We start from the raw sequence: 19,161 nt of genomic DNA, 5'->3' as shown, positions 1-19,161 counted from the left end.
TACGACGATGTACTGAGCTAAATACAATTCCGGTTGTAAGTTCAAATCGAATGAAAGAATAAGAGTCACATCTACTGCCACAAAGCAAGCTAGATTTTCCTTCCTGATTTAGATATCAGTAACACTTTGCTTAAATCACCACAAAAGCATGTGTACACTATCCATCGCTATGTAAAACTTGCTTAACCGAAGACGACCATGTATGGCGATCAACATTATCCAATGAGTACAGCACTTCATATGCTTTACGTGGACACCCATGACCAGGCATACGGATAACGCTAAGTCAAAGTCTAACACATCTCAACAAAGAAGACAAATAAACTGGGAATGTGCCACATTCGCCCGTGGACACCTAAAACATTCGGAACTGTTATAACAATGTTGAGATTGTTGCATTCTCCGAAAAGTATAATAACATTGGCATGATCTGAGAATCAAATATTGTAAAGAAAGCCTTGCCGGTAAACTGCCTATAGGAATACACCGTTCTTAAACCTTCACATGAGGCTTTCTTGGCATATATAGCGACAAAATTGCTGCCCTGTGAAAAGCTTAATTGACTTGTAAGAACCAGATCCGAAAGTTATAATCAGATACTACATACACAGTATTGCCACGATATGTCCATTTTTCAAAACGTGACAACTTTCCACCTTTTCTGAAAACCATTGTTTTAGTTTTAGACATACTGACCGTCAAATCCCCAGATTCACAATAACTTTGGAGAACATCAAGACGATCCTGCAGACACTACCTGCAACAAGAACGTCACCTGCGAAAAGTAACAGAAAACGTCAGTGATATCAGGATAGAACTTTTATTATTTTTCATCATTCTTAAGTGTTTTATCTGTAAACTATGTTCATTTCTGAGACTACCTGTCAGTCGTGTTACGGTTAACGTGACCAAGGGTATAAGACATCCCATTTGAACCAGCAAAATATAACACAGACAGTGCAAACATATTCAACAATCTATTCAGCAAAAAAATGAGCAAGTTACAATTAATCAATAAACAATCGATTGTCAAGGGCTGGCAACTGGAGCGCTATCAAGAAGGCCTGACACTTAACTATTGCCATTGAACATATATTATGAAAAGTGACCCACAATTCACATACAAAACTCTAAACATTGTGACCCAATGATAACTATCACTTAATCAATGATAATACAAATTACAGAAAACTCACTCTCGTCAAAGTCTAAAGGATCCATACAAACCCGCGATGATCCGGGTTTAGAGTTGGTCGTCTTTAACTAACGGTATCGGAAGAACTGAGTTGCCATTTTAAACATGCATCACAGCGTGGCATGGCTCATTAGATCACTGGATTGTCTGGTCTAGAATCTACACATCTTGCATGTGGTCTTATAGCTAGAATATGTCCGACTGATGGTTTAAACAGCAAACAAGGCAGCCCCCCACCCCTTCGATTTCCCTATCATCCTGTCACACACACACACACACACACACACACACACACACACACACACACACACACACACACACACACACACACACACACATCGATGTTCAAATGCAGCAATCATGAAAGCAGCGTTAATCCGCTACTTCCTCAGTTACGCATATCTTCCCTCTATCACTCCAGTACCAATACAAATGTTTTATATATGTATGTATCTTGTGACAGCTTTAAAACGTATTTATACTCTTTATTTAAGTTGTAACAATATATCAAAATTGTTTTATGTATTTTATACGCCTTTTGTGTATTTCTGAATAGTATCTCATAACACTGTATAAAGTGACTCATTGCATTTTATATGTGTATCGTTGTGTTGTTGTATTTTGTAATGAGAGGAGACAAGATTAAACTACCTGTCTGTGCCACGTACAGCTCTCTCTCTCCTTCCATATCACATAGGCCCCGCTTCCTGGTTACCTCTTCACCAGATACAGGTCCTCCCCCTCCTTATCTCACCCCCAGCCCCATCGTTTCCACCCCTCTGGGACCCGACCCCGCCCTGACAATCACCTCATCAAAATGTGTAGATCTTCCTTTATTCGCCAATAAGAACGCTTGGTTGAGGCAACAACCTACACACTGAATATAAACGGGCGTTGCTGTATGTCATCAATACAGGCACGTGATCGGCGGACCGGGGAAGAGATTTCCCTTTGTGTCGTGGACCTAATCAAATCCCCACAAACGTAAGCTTTATTTATATTCCTAACAACTGCAGCATTTGAAAGGCCAAGACTGTTGTCATTTCAACAAATCGGCAACTTCAATGACGCGAGACACGTGTTGCAGCCAAATAGCGTTTTAAATGCTTTAAAAGACTTGAAATAGTCCCACTGAACGCCGCTTGGTGTTATCTAACCACAGGTTGGTGACATTCAATAGACTTGTAGACACGTGTATACTTCATACACCTGTCTTCGGAATGTCCATGCAGGCAGGTGTGAATAAACTCTGATAGGTGACGCTGCTTCTGATATGTGGGAATATTTAAATGCATCTATTGATTACCTGTGTTATGAAATTTTCATTATTATCATCAACATTATCATCATTGACAGCAACAACAGTTTTCAACATGTCTGCTCTGCAAGGGCAGTGGGACTGTTGGATCAGAATATCAAATATCAAATATCATTTGCACATAAGAACTCTATGTAATCAGTCAATAAACATATTTGTACTTTTGTCGTATTGCCTCGCCCACAGTTGTAATCTCCCAACCATGCCTTTTCATATATCTTCTGGGAGTTATCGCATTCTGAAATTAACCTGAGTAATTGCTAAAATAGACTGAGGTAAATTATTCAGTATCTAATTTGTTATTTCACCATTGTCATCTAGTCCTCCCAAGAATGGAATCAACTCACAAAGACAAAATTGATTGAAAAGATGACTTGAATTACCTATTGACAAACGATGATCAACTGTTGTCCTCACACAGTGTACACAGATGAAAGTGCTTGTTTCAGCGGTCCTCGGTTCACGTGACAGTTGATTGTACGATGAGTTTTGTCTGTTTGATGCCGCCTTGCCGACAATATCTTAATTTGATTTAACTCGCACAGTGCATGGGTACAGAAGACACACGTGGGGAATGTATCATTCTTCAGCATCATAATTAATACATATTTAATAGGTGATCTTTGATGTTAGTAAACGCCGTTTATTTCAACCATTAAAGAAATTATCTGCTTTTGCATAAAGAAATTAATAACAGCCACGTGCAGACTTAATCGTATGAATGTTTGATGAGCAAAACAGTGGAAAGTCTATCGAATGACTACTCCTGAACTGGATGCATGCGCTAAAAGATAGGGGGTTGGATTTTAATGTCTTAATCGGGACGTCGTCCAAGATCAAAGAACACTAGAAACTGTGGACACAAAGAGCAGAAATGTTCCAGACTGCTGAGATTTGCTTACAAAGAACTAGACTTAAATAGATCTCTGTTGCAGACTACGACTACTACTGCTACTACTACAACTATTACGACTACCACGACGGCGGCTACGAATATGACTGAGACCACCACTAAATTAATAAGTCAACATTCAGTTTAGTGTTAGTCATCAGCAGTGTAAATGAATTTGATGTCAAAATATTGTTAAGTTATACAAATAAGGTACAAGCGAGCCTCCATTAACGCACAGCAACCATCGCATATGGACTGACCTGTCTTTTCCAAGATTATTTCTGACTCACTACTATTGATCTTCAAAACAAACCACACCTGATGTATATCGAGATGAATTTACCTGCCAGGTGAGATCGTGTCTGAAGATAATGCCGATTGCTGGGATAACCCATCGATGAAGGGAGCCCTTGTGTTCGATTGCTATGCTCCACGTTGGTTAAACTAAACTTTAACAGTGTTGGATTTGCGAAAATCACAAATTAGGTAGGATTTTGCGTATATTTTAAGGTATTTTATCGTTCAGGCATTCTTTATCACGTTGTACAGTTTCCCTGGTCCAGAGGTGTGTGGCACAGTTGTCATCAAATCGTATCTTATCAATTCCTAATTTGAATTACATACGAGGCTTGCCTGTTGGAATTTTTTTTGTCTCTATATATTTTTGTCGAGGTTCTATTTATGTAAGTAGCGACACTGTAGTGATAAAGACGTGTTGCTGGTTACGTGTAATCAAACATATGACGTATATATTATCTGGAGAGGGATCTGTCATTGTCCCGTTGCTCATTTCAACCCTGAAATTGACACGACTTTGATAATGGCTTCAAGTATCTAAAGTTATCTCATGATGAAATCGACAAATGTGTATCTGTTATTGACACTGACTGCCTTTCTTAACACACACTGATTATACAGGGTAAACTACAGCGCTTCGTGTCAACAGATCCCGACAAGGTTAATACAGTAATGGGTCACGTGACCCTATAAGCCGACCTGGGGACGGGATCAGCGCCATGTGATATGATACACGCGTATCAGGTGCAGAAGTGTCCCCTTCGGTGATCATGAGACAGTGAGGAAGGAAGAGAGTAGGGTGTGAGTAAATGAAGTAGTTACAGAGAGTGATTTAGGGTTTTAGTGAAGTAGTTACAGGATTTGTTTGAGGGTTTTAGTGAAGTAGTTACAGAGTGATTGAGGGTTTTAGTGAAGTAGTTACAGAGAGTGATTGAGGGTTTTGGTGAAGTAGTTACAGAGATTGATTGATGGTTTTGGTGAAGTAGTTACAGACATTGATTGATGGTTTTGGTGAAGTATTTAGAGAGAGTGATTGAGGGTTTTAGTGAAGTAGTTACAGAGAGTGATTGAGGGTTTTAGTGAAGTAGTTACCGAGATTGATTGAGGGTTTTAGTGAAGTAGTTACCGAGATTGATTGAGGGTCGTTGTGAAGGGATACTCGACTCAGACCTCCGCTCCTTCCCTCTTCACAAAGTCTTTGAACAGACAATTGTTAAAATTGGGGTGATGTTGTCGTCGCGACGCTGGTGGAAATGTCGTTATCGATTTGTATATCTCTAGACACTTTGTATGTTTGTTTGTATTCAATTACAAAACCCTAGGTATGTTTTCTGGCATGGTAAACAGAGATGACGTCCAAGAATAATCTGTAATCTTGTTCACATCTGTAGACTAATCCAGAGCTTTGTATGTAAACAGTGTACGTGCAGATGCCTCCCTCGTCTAGTACTGGACAGAACCAGGGCTTGTATGAACATCTTGTATGTACCCTGTATGTCCAGCTCGAGTGTATGTTGGAAGGATCACTACGACTTCGAGCTGGGTGAATATCATTAGTAGAGGTGTTATTGTTGTTACGACCGCTATCATAATATATTCAGCTTGTAACTGTACTGACGCTGAGACGGTGTTCCAACTCTCCAGTGTTCATTGTGACTATAACCACTTACCTGTATTGGTTGTGAAACTTACTCAACTTCATAATGCTGCCGATATTATGTTCTGTGTTGTCGCTTTCACTCTTTTGTTCATGCATTTCTATATTAACGTATTCTATGGAGGAGGAAACCGCCGCCTATTGATAATTCCGCTGAGTATTTAGTTACAAACTCCCATATAACGCTGTTGCCTATGAACCTCCTGTCACGGCTGTATTGTCAGTATCTTGACACAACAACATTGTCTGCTATGGTCGCTTGTCGGGAGATACAACGTTCATGTGAGGAAGTTTGCTTAATTTGAACTGTATAAACATTTAAATATGCATATATGTTAATTTTTGCCCGCTTAAAAGCCACGGTCGTTTTCACATTAAAATTCTATGATTTGAATTGAATCTAGAAACTTCTGTCTAAATTCCGACTTACATTGCCTGCGTTGAAAGTTTCCCCACGTTTTGTTGCTCCTACTGGTATTTGGACAGCTCACAGTAAGTTCATCATCACACAGCAGATTGGTGGAAAATCTGAAAAACAAGATTTCGCAGATCGACTTTGGTACTGCGGTAGTGCGATTGGTAGAGAATCGCTTGTGCCGCTTAAAAGAACATTTGGCCCAGGGATAAACAAACACAGTCAGTACTTGGACAATATCGATGTTGGATCTTTGGAAACTCGGCTGGTGACGTATTGTGATTATCATCTGGTTGATTAGTTCTGAATTTATTTGATTATTGTCATTGTCATATGGCTGATTCGTAAACGTAATATTTATGCATATTCTCGGGGTAATTCCATTACACTGACAAAGGAACAGGCAGGGAATAAGTTTTCATTCAGTTGTGAACTTTGATAAAGCTCGGAAAGAGTTCTCGAAAATCGGTCGTCATGCTTTTCCAATCCGGGGATTTTACATTTCCAATGAAACCTTCACAGTCGTGTTACTTTTACTTCCAGTCCTTCAAGTCACCAAGTCTCGTGACTAAACGGGCCAAGGTGTGCGAAATGGGCATTGTAGTGGAATGCAGTACCTGAGTGTGACCAGGTGATTTGTGGCATGGTATCTCGGAACGACACAACACCGACTGTCTCAACTGATGCAGACAAGGGTTAGCTCCCTTGAACATTACACTTTTCAGTAACATGTCCCGTGAACGTACTAACATATTTAGATAACATAGATACCATGTTGCCCATTGTTGATAAAAAGCATGACGACCTACAATTAAACGTCACAACCCAAAGTGATTACAGACGCCTGTTCCAGTCACCTGCAATGTATAATACCTAGCATTATGTTTGAACTCCGATATCCATGTTGAGCGCGGATTGCCAAGTATGGTGAATCGCACTATACACTTGACGCATTCTTCATTTAAGTCCAGCTCCTCCAGAGCATAGGCGTGTTGGACGTCTGACTCATCGCAACTCGCTGTTCAAGGGTTCCAGGGTTCAACCAACTGGAAATCCCCTCCCAAGTATAGAACGGCTGGGGAATATTTTAATTTGACTTTGTCTCGTCCTAAATTACGGAAGTTTGGATGTCCCCGTAACAAGCGACTTTCTTCTCCTCCACAGAGAGGAAAGTTATAAGGAATTAAAACCGCGTTATTTAAAAAGATGATGCGTTATTTCAAGTACACGTATTTGTACCAGACATGATCAAGGCTGACTACTGAACGGGAGAGAGGCCATTGCATTCTGGCGATGGCATATAGTTCTAATATCTTATATCGCACACACACACACACACACACGCACACACGCACGCACGCACACACACACACACACACACATGTACATACGTGTGAACATGGTTCATAGTGTCAATAGTCGACCCTCAAATCTATATATAGTAACTTAAAAGCTATTATTACTGCTTATTCCTCCACGAAGTCGACACTGAGCTTACATTATAGATACTTGCCAAGCGTGATGTAAAGGTGAACAGAAAATTAAGCAGATACATTGTAATTGCCAAACTGATTTATTTACACTCATCATTATAATTAGTGATATGCTATCTGCCGAAATCGTCTTCTTCTCTCTTAGATGCATGGTTTTGTTGATAGGCGTATTATCTACGTTTTATACTTATACAGTGTGTCGCCACTAACCTTAATGCCCAACAAGAACAATTCAACGGCCTCCTTTAACTAACTCGACCTGGGCAGGGCAAGTGGTTTGGGTTTCGGTCACTAACAATGGCACTCATTGTTGTTATGTTGGGTTTTATATATACTGAAGCATATTTGGCGGGGACCAATAGATAATTCTGAATTATGAGCATCACTGAAGACATATATTTGTTAATATATCTATTTAGTTCAGCTTGGCAGCCCTCCTCGGAGAAGTCCATTGCCTGGTCTGTGTGTAGGGGGTGTCAAGGGGCCTGTGCCGACGACGAGCCTAACCGAAATCCCCCAAACCCTCTTCAAGACGTTCAGCTAATCTGTAAATAATAATGGTGCAATCCCTAAAGTCTTTTAATACACCACTTCAACCTTTGTACTTCACAGTGGCCGCATTGAAACATGCAACCCATTTGTCTTGTTAACATCATGTTCAATCTTTTCCAACAACACGCAAATTGACAAATAAACATTCAATTTCTGTTTTGTGGCTTATGGACTATCCACTGCTGGGAAACGATTCAAATATTGGCGTTAAAAAGAACGTTAAGACAACGTAACGTACGATATCGAATAATTTTAACAGTATGACGTAAAAACGACGACACGTCAAAACTTTGTGACAACGTAGATGGGATACACAGAATAATGTAATAACGAAAGCAATGACAATGTTGTGACAACGTGAGATTGTTAGTGGGTGAAGAGAGGAAGGCTCATGAGGCGAGTGGGTGAAGAGAGGAAGGCTCATGAGGTGAATGGATGAAGAGAGGAAGGCTCATGAGGCGAGTGAGGGAAGAGAGGAATACGTACGAGGCGAGTGGGTGAAGAGAGGAAGACTTATGAGGCGAGGGGTTAAAGAGAGGACGGCTCATGAGGCGAGTGAGAGAAGAGAGGAAGGCTCGTGAGGCGAGTAGGTGAAGAGAGGAAGACTTATGAGGCGAGTGAGTGAAGAGAGGACGGCTCATGAGGCGAGTGAGTGAAGAGAGGAAGACTTATGAGGCGTGGGGGTGAAGAGAGGACGACTCATGAGGCGAGTGAGAGAAGAGAGGAAGGCTCATGAGGCGAGTGAGAGAAGAGAGGAAGACTTATGAAGCGAGTGAGTGAAGAGAGGACGGCTCATGAGGCGAGTGAGTGAAGAGAGGACGGCTCATGAGGCGAGAGAAGAGAGGAGGGCTCATGAGGCGAGTGGGTGAAGAGAGGAATACTAATAAGTTAACTGGGTGAACAGAGGAGACCTAATGATGTGAGAAGATGTACAGACGAAGATTAACAAGGCGAGTGGATGAAAAAAGGGAAGGGTTTATAAGGCGACCAGTGTGTGGGACGCCAGCGAAACACTCAAAACGCGAAGTCAATCCGTGATCGTTATACTCTCTGTGCGTTGCATTGAGAACGTTTTAGACAGTGGTCTGTGGTCTGCGGTCTGCGGTCTGCGGTCTATGTTACACATACATAGCGTACATCTGTGACAAGACAAGTTCCTTCTATTCCTGACGATTACATAATTTGATGCTAACTACGATACCCTATCTACTCTCTTCGAGTTAAAACACCGGCTTCGACAGCGCTTCCTGCTTGACTGTCCGGGGACATGGTTGGCCTTCTTCCCGGCTGTAGGTTGACTGGTATGCCAATGAGAAACCGGTGTCCACGACGGTGTGGCGGGCACCTGCACTCACGATATGCTGTGTACATGTAGAGACATACATAGATCAGACTAAGACAGCTCGCCACAGGTGACCCAGTGCCAGCTACACTACTAGATATAGCAGTAATTACGTCATACTTTTTCTGATACCGAACTGATAAACTGACAATACCAAAGACACAAACTGGGCTATTGTGCCAGTAGAGCAAACGACACTGGTTGCCTTTAAGACATTTTATATGTTCATAGCTTTATTTTCCAACAGATTCTCTTTCATTTTAAAGCAAACGTTTTATTGGTATGTTCAATGTTTGCCTGATTCCCACATCTCCCGCTCACGTGTCCTGCTCACAATGTCCGTAATATTCTGTGTCATTCTCAGATCTGCAATCTGCAATCGTCAAAATATGAATCTAACATGAAATGTCGACAGTGTATTGAATTTTCTTATTCTCCTGATTTTTTATGTTCTTGATTTTCTTTTTATTTTCGGGACTTTTCTGTTATCAGTGGATACCTGTCTTCACCATTGCTATGGCCTTAACCCTTGGTACGACCTTACAGATATTACGCCTTCGGAATAATCCCATATACAGGTTATTAAGAAAACTCCCTTCCCTATCAACAAACTTTATCGTGTCCAGTTTTTCAAAGCCAAGATAAGATGTATGCTATTGAATATACCATGCCTGTTCCTTCTGACAGCGAAGTGTTTGGCTAGATTCAGAAAAGCAAGGTATTTTTCATATGACATATCGTTTTGACATGTCCTCTTGTCTCCCACGTACGTTAACACTGTACTCAGACTTCCTGTTGATCTCCATGGAGAATATTTACCCAGCGACCTGTTTGTATGGGTAATTTATGGTTGGCAGTTTTAAATTTGATGAAAATATTGCAATGCTTTGTTCCTAGTTCCTAGTAAAGAAACATCGTAATGGGATTGCATATATTCCTAGATAACAGTTTTAGGGGAAGCTGCTACGGTGTTATGAAGCAACTGAAGCGATTAATCTGAAATTTTGACAGCATTTTTTTAACCGCGGATAGGAGACTACATCCTGAAATTGCCATATATACGACATACCCATATTGTCTAAAATGGTTTTAATGAAGCTGGGGCATTTAGAGTTGTGGCTGCATTTTATTGAGTCTCTTATTGATATTTGTAATAATTCTGTTAACATAGAATTTTCATGAAACAGACAACTTTCTGCAACTTGTTAAAGACCAATCACTTCCCACAATCACTTCTGACTGCCGAAAACATTTCAGTCAACCCCGAGCTTTGGCACAAGCACAGTTTCTCCTGTCATAACCCTCATCGTCATGTCTGTGGTTTGACTCCAACCATGGTACGACCGAACATGAACATTATACAGTTCTGTGGAATAGGTCCATATACATATCCTAGCCAACAAACCATGGCCTTTTCTTTTATACAGCCACTATACAGTTCATTGTCGTAGGTTTAGTACCTCCTTATCTCCTGGCTGACACTGAGAGAGCACACCGGGTTTTGACCCGCATGCAGCCCTTCTTATATTATGGGTTATGCAGAAGGCTTCGGTGTTGGGGAGCGTCCGTATTCTTGGTGGGTTCGACAGGACAGTGCTTCCTCGTAGAAAGTCGGGGCCGCGTGTAGAGGGATTTAGGGCTCTGCGCTGATCATGAATCTTACCAATCTGACTGGACCAGGATCAGCCAAACCATCATCTTGACTGCATCTATTCATGCTAATGTGTAAATAATGATGAGAACTGCACATATGCATCTTCTACATATAGAATTTGGCTTTTGCTGATCTAACCATTTCCTGTATATATGATAGACATACTACGATTGACGGCACAACCACGAGCCCCATGTGTTACACAAATAGAAAAACTGTTTGTACTGCGTAAATGAGGATTTTAGATAAGGGTAGATGCGGGGGTTCCCCGGAACATAGAACTTGCTTTCTAAATGTCAGTGTGACAAAACGTTTTATATCCCTGTCGGGTAGATATGAAATACGCCTTTGAAATATACATGCCTGTCATGAATGAGACGTGTCACAACATAAGGGAGGGGATTTATGTGTGTTTCACTGAACTGGTCTACTGTGTTGAGACTTAATCGTGTAAATATCAACAGATATTCTCACCATTTTCATAAGGCCATGTCTGTTGTCTGCCGACGAGTGTGTATGTAGGTGATTCCTCAATCAAAGACAAGGAACGTGTCAACAGACACTCCAATTTTCGTTTCAAGCTTTTATCATGGTTTGAAATGTTACATTTCATCAAATCAGGTTTCTCCAAGGGGCCATTTTCCCAACTGTGTTGCAAGTTCAATCGATCTAAACAAATGTCAAAATGCTGACCCATCCTTTTATGTGTTCATATTCACCTTGTAATATATACACGTATGCTGACACCTCGTGACGTATGATACATTGGTTGCACTGGACAGTTAGACATATGATCTGTACGGCAAACATACCTCTCACCATCAGTCGATGAAGGCTGTGCTGTCTGTCCTGTAGACTAATGCTCATCCTCAGAATATAAATTATTATGATAGTAAAAAACAAACCCATTTTAACTGAAACGTGCTGTTTCAATTCATGGGTATCATCAATAATAGAGACTAATACCTGGTATCTGCAAAAATATTTAGACAAAAAATATGGACAAAATAATAGTGTAAAGGATACACTAAACATATTTAAAACCCTGGATGGGCGATAGTATAACACAGATATACGGGTAGGTTGCTCGCAGTAGTTATTATATTAGCATTTCACTTACGAGTGACTTTAGTGAATAGATGGATTGAATGAATTTCTTTCTAATAATTTCCTCCAGATATCCGAATATTTACAATATCTCTGGTGTTACTCACACCAAGCACATAATACTAATTAATATGTACGCATGACAACAATTTGACAGTAAGGGAACCCTAACTCAAGACGCGAGCATGTTTGTGTATTGACGAAACAATTGTTTTACGTTAAAGCGTGACGACTGCAGATGAGACAGAAGAGGGGACTATCACACCTGTTACAAATAATGTTCTGAATGAAGTGTGCTTTTTAAGGGTTGTGAATATGACCAACTGTCTCTTTACTAAAACGAATACGTCACACGTTTTAAAAACAAAATCGACGACTGTGCTCTTCCTTGGGACTCCACCCAATGCTAATATATCGAGTTCGTCGACTTCTCGAACGGAAACAAATTAAAATCAGTTTCTGTTTCCTTTCCTACTTCCAGAACACCTTTCACTGTCACGGAATTGAGCACATGTTGCGGTTTTGTGATGGTGGGCGAGGTCCACGAGGGATGCCCCAGATGTACTTGAGTATAGTAGCAGTGCCCCTTCCACACCCCACCACCTCCAGGCCCCACCCCACCATCTCCGTCCCCCTTTATGAGATGCATGTAGTCGTGGACAGGAGTTATGCAGTTATAGAAGAAGAAGAAGAAGAAGAAGTTATAACATGCTAAAGTGGAAGACGTATAGTGTTTTCAGAGTGATAACGCTTACACTATAACAATGGCGAAAATGAGCCTGCGCCAGACCTTTGTCAATATACTAGTTTTAAACAGTTCCAATAACCTGTGTCTTATTTCACGAATGAGCCTGAGCATTTTATTGCTTTTCCCAAAACTATAGTTCTAACACAAACTTTCTGTTAAAAATACACTTCAAAAAGTCATGTTTATAAACTAAACCTACAGCTCACTCGTAGCGTGAGGAGTCGTATAAGCATTTATTAACATAAACAATTAACTTAACATAAACAAATTATGTAGCATAAATCAATACAGTGATAGATCTTTCTACATTGCAACTTTCAATATCAGTTTGCGTGTTATCTTCACTCAGATATAGGAACCGCAATGGAATTAACATGTAGTTGATTGCAACCTCGCTATATCTACAGTCCAACCCTTCCTTCACTGAATAAAATATGTTTAAACCAATTAAATGTCCCCTGCTCATCAGGTACTCTATCAATATACAACGTACATAGCTGTAGATTTAAAGGAACAGTAATCATGCCTTAAACATGCTTTTGATCTCCGAGTGAGTTATTTAATTCATATATATCTATATGATATATATGAGTTGGGTGGTCGCTCTAGCACGGGTCAACTCAACGCACCAAGGAGAGGGTACCAACACAACACAACATCAATACAACAAATGGAGTGGGGTTCTATTTCCAACGATCTGATAATTTCGTAAAGTAAATCAAACGCTCGAGAGACATCAGTTTGTATCCGCCACATTTACACAGCACCCCCACCACCAACACGGGGAAAGCCTGATACACATTAACACCTCACCCTCACCACCAACACGGAGAAAGCCTGATATACAACCATCAGCCATTTACCCGTGTGCATTACATGTGTAATTATAGGTGTAACTACGGCGGGTCGTTTACTGACAACATACAGGCACTGACGCTGCAATATATCTACAATCTAGTACAGAGCCCGTCCATGTGTTGCCATCAGGGGGTATGTATTATTTATGAAAACCTGGCAACATGATAACGGTTTTCGTTGAAGTAAAGTAAAGTGGAATGATAGGTATTTTTTATCAGGGAATTCCTAGTATTTCACATGCAGTCCAGTGATCAGTTTGACGAATCTTCCTTGTAGTTACTTATATTTTTACAGGAATTGTTAACAACTCCAGGCGAGATTCGTGGAAGCGGATCTCACGTCGCAGTTGGCTGTGGTGCGCCTATTTTAGTGCCGGCAAACTGAAAACGCGCTTAATGCGGTCTTAGTGATAATCACCAAAATATTACAACACATGCTCAAACAAAGCGTTGTAAATATATATATATCCAGAATTCACAGCTGGATAGCACAGATTGGTAGGTACAATACGGTACTTATTTCGAGTGCCACACCTGGTAAAACCAGACGAAAATAGTAACTTAGGCAATCTGCCCCATATGAATACGTCACCCGACAGCCTCTGTTTGGCGCCAGGAGCAGAGGTTCAGTACCAACCAATAGTTTTAATGTTAAAGGCAACGTTATCAAATTGCTTTCTCGCGAGTACCAGCTCTTTACTGTTATGTTGCCAAGGCTCATTTGCATTGTCACGTGATAAATCCGATTGGATGATAAGTCACGTGCCCGCGTGCCCCAATGCAGCGGTGTTTTTACTATGAATACTCGTAATAGCTTGCCCCTGCTGTCAAAGCCAGACACAGTACAGGTGAAGTCGGTCCCTCACGCAGTTTCCGTCTGTGTATATTTCAGCACGCGAGCACGAGCTCAGCTGATCGAGACCTTCGCGGTGACATATTTCATTCTCACGGACGGTTGTACATTACACCACGGTGAGTGTTTGTCAGCGACTGCGTCAACCACATGTGTTGTTTATTTCTGATTTGTCGATGTGTGTCAAGTCAGTCCGCCTGTCCCGTCAGTGTAGGAAGGGAGGCAACCCTCGTCAAACAATCAGCTGATTTTTGTCAGGTATTGTCGATGAAGTTTAGCAACTGCTATTAAGAGATTTGTTTTAAACGGTTTTCAGGCATATAGTTCATAAGATGTCTAGAGAACATATTTTTTATACGGTCACTGTGAAAGAAAGACTATCGTCGTAGAGTTTGATCTGTGGTACTTTGATCAATAGATTAGAAAAAGCCCATGTATTCCCCACAGTACTGATCTGTTACACGTTTATGAGCCCACATACACTGTCACCTTGTCACGTGATTCGTCTGAACTCTGTCACAATCCGAAGACTCTTTATATGATGCCAATATTGCTTATTAATTTTCACACCCACTGACTGCGTCGTTCGACCGACTGTCATATTCACACAACTGTGTCACATGGCCACTAATCACCGCGCTGGACATGACGCATAGATACAGAGGACATACGTATCGAACCACCGTATCAGTGTTAGACTGATCAAACTCTGAGCTCACACAGTCTCGACACTCATAGTTTTGTAAGTCAAAACAGCACGGGATTTCGTGTTTGGAGGAGCCCTATGTAAACACCCTGTCAATCATGTGTCGGCCATGGTGATCTAGAGGTTTTGGGTTGCACAGCTGGCTGATGCAGATGGTGTGGACAGAAGGTGATCTGGGGATACAAACCGCCGTGGCCTCACAACGAACCACCGAAACATTACATAAGTCTAAACAATATTTTGAACAATATATGGGAACCACTTCTTGATTAATTCAAGTTAGCAACAAAGGTAGTAGTAGTAGTAGTAGTAGTAGTAGTAGTAGTAGTAGTAGTAGTAGTAGTAGTAGTAGTAGTAGTAGTAGTAGTCGGATAATAATTTTTAATTTCAATACAATAACTCGTTGGTATTCTTGTTATAATTATTTGTATTATTGTGTTTTTGTGGATGTAATTTAGTCATGTGTTGAGGCGGCTTATTAAGGCGCTACAGTGCCTTGCGGCAGGTATACTGCACTCCTGTCATCGCTCTTTGTGTATTTATAAAATGTTGAAGTTACGTTTGTAAATGTGTTTATTGTCCAAAAGTTCAGGGCTAGCTAGTTTACGTAACATCAGCCTTACAGTACATAAAATATTCTTAAGTAAATTTATTTCTACACATTAGTAATCTCTTCATTATTTCACACATTTTTAATCATGGAATTATCAGCTTATCTTTCTGCCCTGTAGATAAAGGGTATTGTCAGTTAAGTATTGTTTTATTTTATATATTTTTTTTTCAATGCACATTCATTAGCCATACACGGCTGTCGTTTATTTCCAGATCATCAAACGAAACATGCTCGCCGATCGCGACGATGAGGCTCGATTGCAATTGGCAACTCAGGTTTCCATGGAGACAAACCAGATGACTCCATTAATCAAGGAGGAGTTACGTCTGTCAATCATAAAGAAACGGCACGCTAGTGGTCAAGAAGACATAAAGGTTGAATTCAAAGAGGCAGAGAAGCATGAGGTAAGCGTCAAATATATACCCCGTGTCATTTTTGACTACCCAATTACTTTTTATAGATATACGTGTAGTCTTAATATATTTAGATTTTAAAACCACGCCCTTCAATTAATTACGCCTTACTAGCAAATAGTATTTATTCATTTTGGCTCCGATATGAAACCATCTTAGAAACTAAATAGGGCATGTAGAAACGTATTTATTTATTTATTTATTTATTTATTTATGTATTTATTTATTTATTTATTTATTTATTTATTTGCAAAGACCAAATGTAGGAGCTCTGTTTGTTTACAATGTAGATGGGGAACAACCTTTCCAATTTAACAGATGGATAGGTGATTAACGTGATAAATGTTCGTTTATTGTTATAAAGCTTTTGAAATTTAAATTGTTTATTTCGAAATTTTATTTCGAATTTCAAACAGTTCAACTATTTATTTATTTATTTATTTATTTATTTATTTATTTATTTATTTATTTATTTATTTATTTATTTATTTATTTATTTATTTATTTATTTATTTATTTATTTATTTATTTATTTATTTATTTATTTATTTATCTGATATTTGATGTGTCGCCGCAGCCTGCTTGAACAACTGTTTTATTTCCAGCTCACGCCTTACGAGAAACAGAAACGCGAGAGGCGAAGGGAGCAAAATAGAAGAGCCGCTCGTAGATGCCGGGAGAAAAAAAAGTTACAACAATGCGGGAAAAGTCAGGTGAGATTTTTACTTCTCACTTTCAGGAAGGTTTATTCTTTTCTAAATTTCAATATGGGACAACACAATCTGTGAATTTGTTCATAATCAATTTTAAGCGAATAAGATATGTGGGAATCAGATAATCAAACACATTTCAAATACCTTTCCAACGATAAATTACATTTAATGATTCTCATTAAAGTATTTCCATGTGTATTAATAATGCACTAATGTTATTACAATTGTTTTTCATCGATACTGATGTTTCATATTGTGCTTTGTGTTGCAGTTTTTCTCCAACATCATTGACCAGAACAGTCAGCTCCACGAGCAGGTCAAGCAGCTCCGCCAAGAGAAGACCAGCCTCCAAGATATACTCAACGACCACATCTCATCTGGTTGCTGCCGCCATGTCAAACTGGAACTCGAGACTGCATGTGCTGAACCCCTGAACCCGTACATTAAAGCCGATGTTATTGTGCTCCCAGTTGAGGGTTTCGGAAACGTTGAGACACTCCCCGTTGTAAACGGAGGACCGCCGGTAAACTCCCTACCGTCGTTCTCCGAGACGTTTCTTGAAGCCGTTTCTCCTTCACCAAGAGATCAAGATATCTTCCAGTTCGCTTCTGCTATTTCAGACATGCGCAGTGACAATGTAACGACTAGAACCTGGTCTGGTGCCTCTGATGATGTCACCCCTTCGGACACTCTACCAGAAGCTATCTTCGATGCAATGGATCCCTCGGCCAGTGATGACGTGTTTTACGACAATGACCAGGTTGTTGCCAAGAAGACGACAGACGCGACTCTATTTGATCTGATGACGGACACGTGGACCCAGGACCCTTTCGTCATACAAGGGGATACATTCTTGGATCTAAATTCGTTAGATCCGAACGAGCCGTGAGAATCTTCGCAACCACAACGACCAGTACCACGCAATGAACAACGAACGACCAGACGCCGGGACACTCCTTGTCCGCCACTTCCCCGATACACACACTTCCGGGGTACAGACTTCAAGACCACTTCTGTCTTCCATGCTGATAACTCCCATTTGTGATACAACACTTTACCGTGTTTATTATGACGATATATCACAGTGGATTCATATGTTTTTCCAAGAGAGACACGAATGGTGTTATCGGCCATGAGACGAGTTATTCTGGGTTGAAACAATCGATTAGTTACTGTAGCATGAAGGTAACGTACAATTGTTTCAAACTGTCAGTTTCAAACCATCATCAAATTGACATTTAACAAAATTAAGAAGTTAACAACAGATTTTGCTCTTCTCAACCCCATATCGCGAAGTCTCGCTTTTGTAAATATTATTTCCTTGAAAATCGTCCAGTTTTGACATGTTCATTCCATTCACAATTTTCACTCTCGCCTAAATCAATTATCACTCATCCGATCTGATAGTCCGTGTGGGTCACACTTTCGCAATACAGGTAAATCAAAGCATTTCTTGGTTTTCACTTGTGCAAGTTCAAAACATCACCGCGACCCAAACAACCGGAATTTACATCGCCATCAGTCAAAACAGTTCACAAAAACATTCCCAACTAAAATTCACACTATGTCAAGTTTCAGCGCTGCATATTTCCTGAACAATGCAGTATGCATAAAGCAGACCGCGTGACACTGGGGTGGTGTCGAATTGATTGGGACTTTTCTAAAGAAATATTTTGTTCAAGAACGATATTTATTTATTTAGATATTTATTTATTTATTTATTTATTTATTTATTTATTTATTTATTCGTCTTCCTTTGAACAATAAATTGCTCGGTTGAAAGTTTGGATGTTCTGAACAAATATGTCTCGTCAGAAAGAAATTGCGTATTACAATCCCAGGCCACCCCATCTGTAGTAGGCCGTTAAGTGCTGTATCATCATCAAGTATATGCGATATACATCGTATGTATCCTGTATGTGTATATAGTTTGTTTAGTCAGTGTAATGTGAGATGTCGATATGTTGTAAACTACACAGGAAGATACCCGAAATGTGTTCAGCCATAGATTCAACTTCACATCACGTTTCCAAACACCGTCTTTTGAGAAAAAATCGTATGTTGAATGTAATATTCCATGTATTAAGATCTCAAAAACGAAATGTGTTCATGTTTACATATATCATCCACACAACTACTAGTCGTCAACATGTTGGACATTTCCTCCCGATTTCAGAACCAATCAAACTTTGTAATTATAAGTTAGTGAGGTTTATATCATGTTGTGTTTTCAAAGCGAATGACAACGAATAACATATACATGCCATATAGCATTCGTGATAAATATTTCACCAAGTGATGAATACAGCCCTGAGGGTAGCGCGTAGTACTAGTCC

The 19,161-nt window shown here is 40.1% G+C and overlaps 1 protein-coding gene across 2 annotated transcripts; it reads left to right on the top strand.

Moving 5' to 3' along the window:
• The first annotated feature begins 14,309 nt into the window (after positions 1-14,309).
• Positions 14,310-18,271, top strand: LOC137294164 (uncharacterized). Of its 2 annotated transcripts, XM_067825150.1 has the most exons (4): positions 14,310-14,499; positions 15,912-16,103; positions 16,718-16,825; positions 17,097-18,271. In XM_067825150.1, the coding sequence occupies exons 2-4, from the start codon at positions 15,927-15,929 to the stop codon at positions 17,712-17,714; spliced, it is 903 nt and encodes a 300-aa protein (XP_067681251.1). In that variant the 5' UTR covers positions 14,310-14,499; positions 15,912-15,926; the 3' UTR covers positions 17,715-18,271. The 2 variants fall into 2 exon arrangements, with proteins under 2 accessions (XP_067681251.1, XP_067681252.1); XM_067825151.1 differs by lacking the exon at positions 14,310-14,499 and having other exon boundaries at positions 15,888-16,103; positions 17,097-17,772.
• The last annotated feature ends 890 nt before the right edge of the window (positions 18,272-19,161 follow it).

The sequence above is a fragment of the Haliotis asinina genome, chromosome 8 (assembly GCF_037392515.1).
Source record: "Haliotis asinina isolate JCU_RB_2024 chromosome 8, JCU_Hal_asi_v2, whole genome shotgun sequence".
NCBI classification, from domain to species: Eukaryota; Metazoa; Mollusca; class Gastropoda; order Lepetellida; family Haliotidae; genus Haliotis; species Haliotis asinina.
Note: the sequence above shows the minus strand (reverse complement) of the source record. Positions and strands in the feature narration are given on the sequence as shown.

What these genes read in the sequence shown, in the direction of transcription:
- LOC137294164 (XM_067825150.1), top strand. Translation starts at nt 15,927, where the DNA reads ATGCTCGCCGATCGCGACGATGAGGCTCGATTGCAATTGGCAACTCAG. An exon ending in AAGAGGCAGAGAAGCATGAG is followed by an intron (nt 16,104 to 16,717) that starts GTAAGCGTCAAA and finishes TTTTATTTCCAG; the next exon opens with CTCACGCCTTACGAGAAACA. An exon ending in AACAATGCGGGAAAAGTCAG is followed by an intron (nt 16,826 to 17,096) that starts GTGAGATTTTTA and finishes TTTGTGTTGCAG; the next exon opens with TTTTTCTCCAACATCATTGA.